Source organism: Microplitis demolitor, chromosome 5 (assembly GCF_026212275.2).
Source record: "Microplitis demolitor isolate Queensland-Clemson2020A chromosome 5, iyMicDemo2.1a, whole genome shotgun sequence".
NCBI classification, from domain to species: Eukaryota; Metazoa; Arthropoda; class Insecta; order Hymenoptera; family Braconidae; genus Microplitis; species Microplitis demolitor.
Window position 1 is genome coordinate 5607727 of NC_068549.1, and position 14049 is coordinate 5621775.

The following is a 14049-nucleotide window of genomic DNA, read 5'->3' on the forward strand; positions in this document are numbered from 1 at the left end:
TTTACGTAAATGACAGTTCTGACTTTGTGATTAATTCTATAGAAATTAGTGTGATTAATAAATAGTTTTCCTAGCTTCTGCTTAATTATAAATTGCAAGTGATAATTTACGTTTACGCTAATATTTGATCACACCATTGGTCACATAACTTTTAAAGGGTAACCCTAAAAATTTGCACGTTACGGGTAATGCCGGTCTGACAGACCGCTATTAGAAGCACACTCTGTTTTTTTTATTTATGAAAAAAAAAATGATTTAATGATACCACAAACTTTATTTATTCTGAAAATTCGCATTAATTAATATATTAACATAAACATGTTAAAAAAAGTTTCATTAACTTTAAATTTGATTAATGGTCTGTCAGACCGGAGTTACTGTTTGAAGGTTAAATTAACTTGTTTCTGACTGGCTGCTGACACTGAACCCTTAAGGTCTAATGCAGGTAATCATGAAAAATAAGTGTGTAACTCAGGATGAAAAATAATTTCAAACCACGGGTGATATTAACCAACTTCACCCGAGCTGAAATCGTTTTGTTTCATCCCTGGTCACACAATATACTATTGTTCAATGAATATATATAATTACTTACCAATATCTTGACAGTATTGACCATTGTAACCAGACAAACAGTGACACTTGACTTGTCCTCCGCGGCTCAATTCACAGCCTTCTTCATGATCGTTGCATGGACACAATTTACAAGATCCAAGAATACTGTCCGATCTGTCAGTGGAGTTGCGATAATAACCCCGAGCACATGACTCGCAAGACGTGCCCGTGTATCCTTGAGGACATCGACAAGCTTCAACCTGAGTAGCTCTTCTATTGCCTGTAGGATTTTCCACCGCAGTGTCCAGACTGATGTCGCTTATATATGTGCTGATCATTCCTTCACTGTACGAAGCTCTTACAAGAATTGTTTCCAGATTCGACAGTACAACCATCAAGTCAGATCGCGACGCACTTTTAGGTCCTTCTGTTGATAATCTTCGCCATTCAGCTTCTCTTAATGGCACCGTGTAAGTCATTGATGTGTTAGGATATGGTTCTCGTGGATTGACCCAATAAAGCGTAATACCATTACCACCAAGCATCACATCTTGATCTTTAAGAGGCTTAGAATCATGATACGCGCTAAATCTCTGAGTCAATGTCAAATTACCACCGTAGCTTTTAACTCTATTACCGGTGAAAGTTGATGGCAATGACCAGAATAGTCTACGATTACGATTAGCCCGAGTGTAATGATAACCGATTTCATTGCTTGTAACATTAATATCAAACCCATCATCAATCGTGTCTGATCGCGAAGCATCGGTTAGTGTAAAGCCATGATGAGAATCATAAAACCATGAAGGAATTTGCTGTACATACAACGAGCTTTCATAACATTGATCAGTAACACCATTGCAGAAACATTCGTTACACCCGTTAGGATTATCTGACGACAGTCCGAAGGTTGAAGGCTTACAGCGATTACATTCAGGTCCTTCTACATTTGATTTGCATGTACACTGCCCGCCAATACATTGATCATATTGAGAACCAGCTGGATTGCAGTTACAACTTGGAGGTGGTGTTCCATATCCTCGTTGACAGTCTTCGGAAGTTCCAATTGTTGCATCACCATCGTAACCAGGCTCGCAAATTTCACAGTTATCTCCAGTAGTATGATCCGCGCAATTTTCACAGACTCCTGTCTCTGGGTCGCAGTGACTCGAGTGTCCGTTGCAGTTACAGGGTTCGCAGATACCAAGATAAAGACCTTCGTTGGCACGAGTATATCCAACAGCACAGTCCTCACAAGAAAGTCCTGTGTAGCCGACAGGACAACTGCATTCTTCGACTTCAACGGCGCGTTCTTTTCCTGTGTTATATTTTTCAGCTGTATCCAATGACACATGTGACAATGCAGCTTCGTCAGTGTGTGTAGTGTACGTGGCTTTTATTCTTATTGACTGGACATCGGCTAATGCCATCAGTAAATGCTCTCTGTTGGCAGGGCTACCATCCGCACGTTGCCAAAACTGTTCTAACAGTGGGACCGTAAATGACTGCAAAGTGTTCGGCTCAATTGATTCCTTGGAGTAGTACAGGAGATTTATGTTATTGGAACTTATCAATTCAACATCTGCCGCGTTATTCTTTGAACTTTGCCCGCCGGGAGAGGGTACGTATCTTACAGTATACTTCAGATTACCGCCGTATGATGTGACTTGATCTCCTAAGAAGATACTGGGAAGTTGCCAGTAATAAACGTCACCTTTTCCACGGTTAGGAAAATCGTCGTAAATAATTTCTCGTTTATTTGAATCAAGACGAATTCCCGAAGTTATTGCTGGTGCATTTGGATTTAGTGACTCAATAAGTGAGAAATCTCGAATAGAATTAGTAAAGGAAACGTGAATCTATAATTATAAGTAATAAAGTTTGTTAGGAAAAAAAATTTCCAAAATTTTATTATTTTATTGCTATGAAATCTTACTTCATTTCTGAACCAATTAGAAGCAACGCATCGGTCAGTTATTCCCATACAGAAACAGCTGATGCATCCAAATTGATTTTTCGAAGCTAGATTGAATGTATTTGGCTTGCATTGATCGCAAGTTAAACCAGTTGCGTATTGCTGCAATTAAATATTTTATTTTCGTTCATTTTCCTATTGCTAGTCATAAAAATTAAAATTTTATCGCTGATTAGTTCATTAGCATGGGTCTTTAAATACTTACTCAAATACCATATCCCAAATAAAAAAATTTATAAATATGAAAGCAGTGAAAAGTATATAAGATAATTTTTATTTTATTATTCAAGTATTGAATTTGAATATGATTAAACTTTTGCATACCTTGCATCGACATTTTCCATCAACGTCTAGAGAAGTTGTTAAGCTTCCGTTAGGATCGCACTGCTGATCACGTACGCACATGTCACCTGGAATTATTGGATTTCCATGATAACCGACAGAACAACGTTCACATCTCTCTCCAGTATATCCAGGGGGACAGTCACAGATCGGTCGATTATTGGAACCAAGTTTACACGTACGAGCGAATCTATAAAAAATAATTAACACACAACATTACTGATGTGTCTACGACATAAAAGAATAAAAATTTTCTGTGTAAATTACACAGACAATAATTATAAATGTCATAAATAAAAACAAGTCTATTAGTGAGCCAATCAATCTATTTATTGGTCAGGATAAATAACTTACTGATTGGAAGGATTTGTCAGAGGGCATGGACATTGCAAGCACGGGATGTTTCGAACTGGATCTCCATAGTAACCAGGAGGACATGATCCCATGTCTTTTTCACTGGTACATTCACCGAGCCATAAGCCACTCTTACGTCTGCGATAACCAGGAGCGCAATCTTCACAAGAGTATCCACTGTATCCTGTATTTCATAAAAATAAATACATTTTAATGTAATCTATTAATGTTTATAAGATACTATTATCATGTTTTTATATATAAAGCTTTTTGCAACACTCGCTTTGAAAGTTCAATTTACAAGCGCTGTAAGCCGTGTCGGAAGCGCCAAATATATTCAACCTTGATATATATTTTACTTAACCGCACTTGTGCGCTAAGTAACCTATAACTTTACAGTTTTTTTTTAACTATACTATACTATGTCACGACTAGTGATTTTATTTAATTTTGCTCTCTATAACTAACAACGTGATTGTACTTGAAGCGAATGAAATGCCACCACACGTTGCGGCAACGCATTACTCTATGTCGCTCATGTGATATGTATAGTACACAGAAAGAAATGTCAAGTAAACATGCCCATGCAGCATAGTAATGGTTACATTATTCTATAGTTTGTATAAGCAGTCACATAAGAACAGCTTGACACAAACTATAGAGTCATGTAACCTTTACTATGCTGCAGAAGCATATTTACTTGACATTTTTCTTCGTGTATATGATAAACAACTCAATATCCTTTAAAAATTTGAATTAAAATAAAATTTTAATTTTTTACTTCTCGAAAATTGAACTTTCATAGCAGATTTGCAAAAACAATGTATTCTACTGATGGGCTGAAAGCGAATATAACAATCCTGATTGATTTGCTTTAAGGTTATGAGACATTGACGCCTGAAAATTCGTATTGGCAGGGAGCGCGACGAAAGCGACATCTGATGGTTACAAAAAATCATGCTCGAGAATTGTAAGAGATGCATAAAATCAGTATAAAAAATCCAAAATCTTTATACTACAAATTAACATTTTTCAGTGTAAAATACGTTTAGAAAAAATTAATTTTGAACTATTTCAAAACGTTTTTCGTTTTAGCATATTTTAATAATACAAGGATATTTATTGATTTTTCTCTTGAATTTTCAAAAGTTTAAAAAACGTTCAAAATTAGTTCGTCGTTGTGTCACGTTTTGAAGTTTACAATAGTCAACACTTTTTTAACAACTTTTTTTTACACGGGATAATAATTAACGTTAAAAAAATAGTAGAATATTAATTCGAGTATTTAACAAAATTGAAATGAATAATTTTATTTTTATTCATGATAATTTGTTGGTGAATCGTAACTGAGACAGTACTAACTTGTGTTATTTTTTTTTTTAACAATTTTTAGGCAATGATGAACATCATTATCCAAACCGGATTCGACTCAATAAATTATGAAATATTGTTTTTTCTGCAATTTCTGTAATTTACAGCACAACAACTATTATGATTTATTTTTATCTTTAACTTTCACGTGTTTGTGTTCAACAAGAGCATGATTTTACGAAATAGTGTCCACAGCGAGCGCTGCAATCGATTCAGTTGTCCCTACTATATACTAGACTCCCTGCCAATAGTTGTCGCTTACTCATGTCAATGCATCATAAGCTGTACGCTCATGACGCGACAACATGATTGTCAAATTATTCGCTCCTTAGTACACATGTAGCATAAAATACTATTATTTATAAAATTTAAAGATGAAATTTTTTTGAAATTTATAATAAAAAATTCTACAAAAATTATCTGCATTTCAGTTTGTAAATAAAAGAAACATTTTTTCAATTCAAAGTAGATGGAAATTATAAATACCTGTTGGACACGAGCATTCTTCAACATAGGAAGCACTTCCTAAACCAGTATTTCTAGAGTCGGCTGTGTCCATTATGATATCAGTAATAGAAATATCTAATTGCGGTGAATCATCATATTTAGCTTTAATAAGAATTTGCTCAACATTGGCAAGAGTCATCATTATATCTTCTCTAGTTGCTAATCTTTCGTATCCATCCTTTATTTTATACCACTCGCCATAGAAAAACCTAGCAGCTACTTCTGTTTCTTGATTATGAACCACATGTTGGCCTCTGTGCGTTAATAAATTACCATTTCCTTTAAGAATAATAGATGGCGCGCTGTTGTTTCTTCCGTCACCACTGTAACGAATGTTGTATCTCAGATATCCACCATAAGATTTTAATTGGCTTCCGTGATAAACTTCCGGTAAGGCGAAGTACGGAATGTCATATGAGCTCAACTCATTAGAGTAAGGAATCGATATTTCCACGCCATCTCGACCGACGGGTACTACTTCCAACGACTGGCTTCCTAATTCACTGCGGATTCTCGGACTAGCTGACGATACATCAACAGCCAAAACTTTGTGTCGGTCAAAAGGTGGAGGAAGATGATACGTAAATAGATTTGCGCTTCTACATTCAGTGGCAACGCCAAAACAGAAACAAGAAATACATTCATCAGGGTGTCTTGCTTCGGAGTTGAAGGTTCCCTTTTTACAAACCGGGGATGTTTTTTCAACGACGAGAATTGTGTCTGGGACTGCGAATACAAATCCTCCAATATTGATGGCTTCGCAAGAGTATGCTCCCTGATCAGATACGCTAATATCGGGACACGTAAGTGTACCAGTGCCATTAGTTGATTCAGAGCTACATTTTTCGGGAATATGGCCCCAATTCAAACGCCAGTTAATTTCTGGTATGGGTACACCAATAGCCGTGCATACCAGAATCATGGTATCGCCTGGTTCAAGAACAACCATGGGGATGGGTGGTTTTGTGATGTATACTGGCGAGCAACCGATTTCGTCACTACCATCTTGACAATCTCTTTCCATATCACAGTGGTAACTCTTTGGAATACATTGATCATATTGATTACACCTGAATTCATTGTATTGACAAGGAGATCCGGGTGGCGATGTACCGCAATTTTCCTCGTCACTTCCGTCAGCACAATCCTTATCGCCATCACAGCGCCAAATCTTACTGACGCATTGTTTGTTTGCACAACGGAATTGATTGGGCTCACATCCGTGTGGGTTGCATCGCATTTCGTCGGAGCCATCGGTACAATCGAATTTACCGTCGCAAACAAAAAGTTTCGAAATACAATCGCCATTGCTACAAGTTGCTTCATCGTACTTGCAAACTTGAGGAGGCCGTGAGGTTGATAGTTCGAATTTCTCAACTTCTAGGTGGACTGTAACACGCTGCCCTGGCACAGATGGAGGATATCCTACGGCTTCGCAAATGTATGGGCCGGCATGTTCTACTTGGATATTTGGAATTTCCAGGCGGCCGTTGATATCGCGAGAACCAGGCGGAAGAGGCAGGTTGTTTCCTCGTAGCCATCGTACGTCAGCACGAAGATATCCTTCATCACGACAATGAAACACAACTTCGTAGCCTGGGTAAAGTAAAAGAAAATTATGATAAATTAACGGATCCATATTTGGGATGATGGTTAGTGAACTCAATTCACATGCAAAAATAATATTTCCTGTGCCTCATGATTGATTTATGTCGATTAAAATACCTGTATAATGATGGTAATGTATTAAATGGTAAAATTATATGTATATATTCAATAATGATTATAAATGTACATTCTCCATAGTCGTCCCAACCAAAAAGTCGTCGTCCCACTACCATTACTTAGCACGTATTTTCTATACCCCCACTATCCATTTTAAGACGACTTTTTTGTTGGTACTACTGTAACATGAAATAATTTTAATTTTAAAATTAAACACTAGGTGTGCGAATTGTGTTCAAATCGAATCAAATTGAATAATTCGGTAATATCGAATTATTCGTAATTTTTTAAATTATTCATCAATTTTCGAATTATCCCAAAGTCTTCAAATTATTTGTAACTTTTAAAATTCCTAAATTCGAAAAAAATTCTGATCAGCATTCAAATATTCAATTTTTATTTAACCCTTGGAAGAGGTTAGTCTTTAAAGTAAAGTTTTTCCAGAGATCAAAGTAACGTCAGTTTCTACCCCTACTATTAAAAAAACAAACCGAAAATTTCCAAAGATTCTCGATGGCGATTTACTTTCTGGGAGGACTTTAACCAAAAATTATTTCGTAAATTCGTGTCTGAGCTTTATTTACCTCTGACAATAATTTGAATTATTGGAAAAAATATTACAATTTTAATAGGGGTTATCAGATATTTTCGGCTGGGTTTTTTTCGGAAACAAAATCTCTCAATACAAAACACAAACCGCACTTTGATGCATTACTGTCTAATCTAGCGAAGTGCGCTTTGTTTCATAACATTCGTTTGTTTAAGAGAAGAACTCGGCCAAAGTTTCCATTTACTGTACAAGTGCAACAAAGATAGTACCGTTCATGGACTTGAGTGTAATAGAGAGAAAAGTGTGAACCTTTGTTAAGTCATTCGAAAAAAAATTTTTGAATTATTTGTATTAGAAAATATACGAAAAATTTGAATAGTTTGATTCGATTCGATACGAATAATTCGTAACTTCGAACTATTCGCACACCCTTACTAAACACATTAGTTAGTTAATTATAACTCCTCAAGAAATATCTCCATTATTATCACTATGGCTCAATAAATGTTACTGATATGGATTTTATATTTTTATAAAATAATTAATTTTTTATTATGAATATTTGTGATGGGTATAATGAATTTTGAATAGCGCACTCGTACAATGATTCCCAAAACTACTTCCTTTAAGAAAATCTTACCTTGCCGTACCGGGTCTGGCCAATGCAAGAAACAAACAAACAATACAAAGTTTTATTAATAAATTCATCATTATCGTATTTATCGATTATGCCATTACTTAATATTTATTCTTTATCAACCTCCAAGCACTCAAATATAAATATACAATTTGTAAAAATTTACACCATGATATCTCTTATTTTGTTCTGGTACACGGAACACATAAGCTGCGTTATTTTCAATAAAATTTTTTAAATATTTAAAAAAGTAATTACTCCGTCTATGATTATTTTTTTTAACTACATCCTTTATAAAATTATTTATAATATTTTAATCCCTTACTTTTTTTAACTAGTGTCCCTATAAAAAAGTTACGATAGATCCTACTCAAGTGCGGTTCCGTATCAATTAAATTATCTACAAAAACCTTCTTCTTCACTAATATCCTCAACCCAATTGATTAAAAATTAATAGGTTTCTCACACTTATTTCATAAAAAATTTCATGTTCTTCCAACCATAATTATAAAAATATTTTTTAGTAATTTCATAATGAATATTGGATTTGTTTTATAAGATAATTTAATCTGCTTCATAATCATAAATAAAAAAATTTAATGAATTAACGATTTGAACTGTAAGAGCAACGCAATGCATTGTCATGGAATAAATTATGTTTTACTTAAAATGACACTATATAGTATTAAATTGGATATCGAAACGAGCAACCAGCAGTCACTACGTGACTGTACAAATTCCCTATCACTACAAAATTTATAAACATGGCAAGTATCTCTTAGACGGTTAGATTTATCAAAAAAACATTAGATATCTTTTTTAAAAAACAGTAAATGACCTACAAAAAAAGTTGTAGCGCTTAATTGTATATTTATGTGTTAATGAGTAATCGAATTTCAAACAAAATCGCCGAGCTTTAGAAACAAATCAAATTGAAATTCAATATCTCTTAAATTGTTGGGTTGACGAAAAAAACATAAGACACCTTTTTTGAAGAGCGGTAAATTTCCTACTAAATTTAGAACTACTTACAGCTGTACGCTTATTTTTAAGCGAGTAATAAAATTTTTCTCATTGTACTAAAACTAAATTTTTTTTTATATTATTTTTGAGTCATAAACAAGTGATTTATATCATGGCCAAGTAAAAAAATCTAATTTGGGAAATAACAGACACCCTAATACAAACATGGTCTAAAAAATTGCTGGCTGAAAAAAAGTGGTTTGAATATGACCCTTCAACTGACGGAGTCTTAATAAGAATATTCCTAATGTATATTGTTTATACATAAAACCGTACATTGTATTTATCGATTAATCGCATAATAGTTAAAATTTATAATATAAAAAACGATTAATTGTATACTTACTTTCTTTGATGATCTGATCACTGGGATATGTCTTCAGATTCAATTCACCTTTTTGATCTTCGCCTTCTAAAAATAGATAACCCACATTAATCATAATCAGGAATCATGAATATTAATTTATTAGTTACATACCACAGTTATTTTCGTCAGATGCATCACTGCATTCAGGAATACCATTACAACGAGCTGAATTATGAACGCAAGTTCTGTCTGACATACATGTAAATTGCCCTGCTGGACAATGATGATGAGGATGATGTTCAGATGGCATCGTCGATGATTCTATTTTTTATAATTAGTAAATGAAAAAGAGAAGAGTTAGTGTTATTATTGAATTTGATATTTAATTCATTTTAAATTACAATCATGATTAATTACCACATCCGTCCTCGTCTGAACCATCATCACAATCGATGACTCCATTGCATTTCTGCTCTCCGGAAATGCAGTCACCATTTATGCATTGATATTGACCTCTTGCACATCCTAAAAATAAAATAATTTATATTTTTAGTAACATTATAATGACAATAAAAGATAATAAATATTGATAAATTTCCAACAAACATAAAAAAAAATCAATTATCGCGCGAAATATACCAACGGCATTAAAACTTTTAATATAAATTGCAAACTAGCACTTAAATCATATTAGAACGAACTACCACTGAAGTCAAAGATGTTGCGATGATAATAAAAAAACTATTATTCATTACAAATACATGAATAATGAGAAATGATTTACACGAACAAATCAAAGAAAGCTGTAATTAACTATTTTAAATTTTAATTCAATGTATTAATTATTTGAAATATAAAACTAAAAATTATATTATTAACGATGCAAATATATCATTTTTCTTTTTTTAATGATTGCAAATTTCAATTACTCATATTAAATTTGTTGAACATAAAATTTGAGATTTTAATTGTTTTGATCAGGTCATACATGAAAAAATAAAATCCTTGGCAGATCCAAATTACGGTAATTCAACTTTCCCCCCATAATTTACCATGAGATACGACATTTTTACCGTAAACACCATATGCTTTTTTATTTTTAAAGTGCAATACTTCACTTTTAGTAAAATACCGCAGGATTGATCACAATTTCGCGGTAAATTACCGTTCTCGTACTGCAAATTTGTAGTAAAAATACCATACTTGCATCGAAATAATGTATGTGTACCGCAAATTCCGATATTTTAACGACAAATTCACCACAATCTACGGAAATTTAAGTAATACGCGGTAATTTACAAGATTTTTACTGTAAGCACCATATGCTTTTTTATTTTTACACTGCAATACTTCACTTTATGGTAAAATGTCGCAATTTTTTCGATAAATAACCGTTCTTGTCTGCAAATTTACAATAAAAATACTATACTTTTGCCGAGAAATGCCGTATTTTACCTTAAATTCTGGTATTTTATCATACAAAACTGTGATTCTACCGAATGTCGTAAATAACGACAAATTACTGTAATTAACGTCATTTATCGTAATTCAGATCCGCCAGTGCTTCTTATCGCAAAAAATTTTTCGGGTCAAAAACAAAATTCTTGCGCCAATAAATTTTTTCTAGTCCTTATAAAACTTTAGTATTCAATTGATGATGAAAAATTTTTCTTGCGCCAAGAAATTATAGTGTTCTGCGAATACATTTAGTAAAAAATCAGTATTATTGAAATTTATAAAAGAATTTCCAAAACAATATCGGAAAATTTTATCAGTTTGAACCTTTTCGGTAAAATTTGTAAGCAATACACAATTAAAATTTGCAATCAATTAAAAAAAAAAAAAAGAAATACTCCCTCATTACTTATGATACCTAAAAAAAAATAATTTCATGGAATCTCTAATTGATGAATGGGACGAAATTTTAACCAAATTATATGAATCTAATTATTGTATGTATAATATACCAGGCAAAGATGCACTACTAAATACTTCCGTAGAATAATTTCGAGACGTATAGTCAACATTCTACTCATACACCAATGGCCTACTTATGGTCTATTAGACGCTATAACAACGATGAATAGTTTTTATAATAAACGAATATACGTATAGTCACAAATAAAAAACTTTAAAAACATAATAAAGTTTCAAATTATTATTTTTATGTCGACTGAAGAGTCTAACCAAAACAGAATTGTTCGTCCGTAAAGTCACGACAATCATAAAAATTATCGCATCGATGAGCCACGGGAATACATGTGCCATCAGCACAAACAAAATTTCCCACTCCACAATTCTTCGATGAAGTTAAATTCGCATTATCCTGAGACTTTGCCATACTCCCTGGATTCCATATTGTTGTAGAACTTTTATGCGAAGTCGCATCTAAACCTAGAAGTAGCCCAAGCACGCACGACGGTGTTGGTTATTGTTTTATTACTTCATTCATTCATATAGTATTTAAATACAACTGCTATTATGTATGAATAAATTAAATATTATTAATATATTTACATGTATGTTAGGCTAGTCATTGATTATTCAAAAAAAAAAAAAAAAATTATTAAAAATATGAACGCTTAATGAAAAATTTTGGAAGTGACTTACACTGAGAAAAAATCACTTCTATAAAAAAATATATTTTTGATCTAAGAAATTACAATCTCTTTTGTGATATTTGTTTTTGAAAAAAATATTAAGAAATTCCTTGTTACGAAATTAATTTAAGATTCAGTGATTTGACAGTAATACTGGCGCGAATTCAGTTATTTAAATAATAATAAGTTTCAAAAATTTGATTTTAAATTATTCATTCTAATAAAATTTACTTAGAGGATCATTTTTGTAAAGAATTTTATATTTTTTTATGAAGCTGAAGCTAGCAGCCGTAATAAGTAGCGGCCAGAAATTTTTTGCGCGGCCGCTACTTATTCCGGCCGCTTCAGCTTCATTATTTTTTTTGAAACCATGTTTGGTTCATTACTGTATAATTTATTTTTTTGTATAGTGTAAGCTCAAATATTACGCGAGAAAATGTTTTTCATGTTATTTAAGGTAGTTTACTCGCAACATATAGTATGTGCTATTGCTTTCTCTCTTACTCGCTACTGTTTCATCTTTTACTTTATATCGCTTGCTCGCTTTTTCTCATTTTACATTGTGAGACAGATTTCTTTAAATATTTATAACTTTTTTACTAATCAGTAGTATGCTTATTTAAAAATTTTTTTCCTGTTATTTATTAGTTTATGGAAATATTCTTAAGCAGAATAATTTAGAATATACGTGAAAATATTAATTTATTTAGGTTAGCCCCAGCTACTACATGTTAATTGTGTATACTTTGATTATCAATATCTCGTTTTATAAACGGTCAAAAATTGTGATTTTTTAAAATTACATGCAGAAAATCTACCTTGATATCTTATTTCAATTGCATGAAATTATGAAAAGTCGGTTTGCGAGTTAACTACCTTAAGTAACCAATTAAAAAATGCGATAAGCAATCGAAAACAATGAATTAAAGGCCCATATTTTTTAAATTTTCTTTCTTAATTCAAGTAATCTATTTTTTGTGAATAAAAGTAAAATGAAAATGTCGATCTTTGGTAACCCTGACGGATGCGAATTACGGTAAGTTTAAAATTGCGGTAAAATGCGGTATTTTACGGTAAAGGTACGGCAGTTTACAGCAATCCTGCGGTATTATACCGTAAAAATGAGGTAATTTAAGGTAAACACCGTAATTCGGATCCGCTAGGGAAAGAAAAAATATTTTTTAAAATAATTATAGCTAACGTAATTTCCTTTTAATTGAATAAAATAATAATTAATTAAACATTAAAAAAGAATAACAGAAACTAACTGTGACAATCCAGTTCATCTTCATTGTATGAGCAATCTGGTCGACCATCACACACTGCTGACAATGGAATACATGTCCGATCGCGACAAGTGTATTCATTGCTTCTACATTCTGTTACAGGTGGACGTGGTGAAGTCCCAGCTATAGCAAAATTAATTAAATTTGGTAATTATTTTTTAATAATCGTACCTACTGAGCAGAAAATCTTTTACACTATAGTTAATATTATTATACAAAAATAATATATTGTTCTTACAGCAATTTGTTTCATCGCTTCCATCATGACAGTCCACGTGGCGATCACAGAAGAATTGTTTCGATATACAGACACCATTGGCACATGGCAATTGACCATCAGGACAGGAAGCATTTTCTGTAAAAATTTAACTTTAACAGTTTAATTTATTTTATATATAATTATATTATTTTTTATATTATAAAATTGACGTGACTCTGAAAAATTATGTACAAAATAGCAATGTGCACGATAGTTAAATTTATTTTAATAGACAAAATAAAAATTTAAAAAATTAAATAAAAGAATAAAAATTTTTAATACCAAAGAATATTTTTATAATTTAAAAGACAATAAAAAAAATTTGAGCGCTCCCAGTTGATGTGAAAAAAAAAAAAAATAAATTTACGTGCACATTGCCGTTTGTCATGCAATTATTGATTGCACTCGAAAAAAGTTATCGACTTTAAGCTAGGAAGAGACAAAGGTAAATCAAACAAATTATTTTTTTTTATGGTCGAAAATATGACCTGTAAAGTGAGAAGGAAATAGATGTGTGCATAAAGATAGTAGTGTTATATATAATATAATCATATGATT

The 14049-nt window shown here is 32.4% G+C and overlaps 1 protein-coding gene across 18 annotated transcripts in view; it reads right to left on the reverse strand.

Annotated features, from left to right (window-relative positions):
* LOC103575973 (basement membrane-specific heparan sulfate proteoglycan core protein) overlaps positions 1-14049 on the reverse strand; it is a 105005-nt gene that overhangs the window by 12255 nt on the left and 78701 nt on the right. For 17 of the 18 annotated variants that reach the window (XM_014445086.2, XM_014445075.2, XM_014445084.2 and 14 more), the window contains 11 exons: positions 13471-13587; positions 13215-13355; positions 9764-9871; positions 9518-9667; positions 9386-9451; positions 8020-8034; positions 5084-6700; positions 3227-3410; positions 2855-3062; positions 2492-2632; positions 596-2414 (listed from right to left, as the gene is read on the reverse strand). In XM_014445086.2, coding sequence (XP_014300572.1) covers positions 596-2414; positions 2492-2632; positions 2855-3062; positions 3227-3410; positions 5084-6700; positions 8020-8034; positions 9386-9451; positions 9518-9667; positions 9764-9871; positions 13215-13355; positions 13471-13587 — 4566 coding nt within the window. The remainder of the gene's footprint in view (positions 1-595; positions 2415-2491; positions 2633-2854; positions 3063-3226; positions 3411-5083; positions 6701-8019; positions 8035-9385; positions 9452-9517; positions 9668-9763; positions 9872-13214; positions 13356-13470; positions 13588-14049) is intronic. The other variant, XM_014445076.2, reaches the window with a different exon arrangement.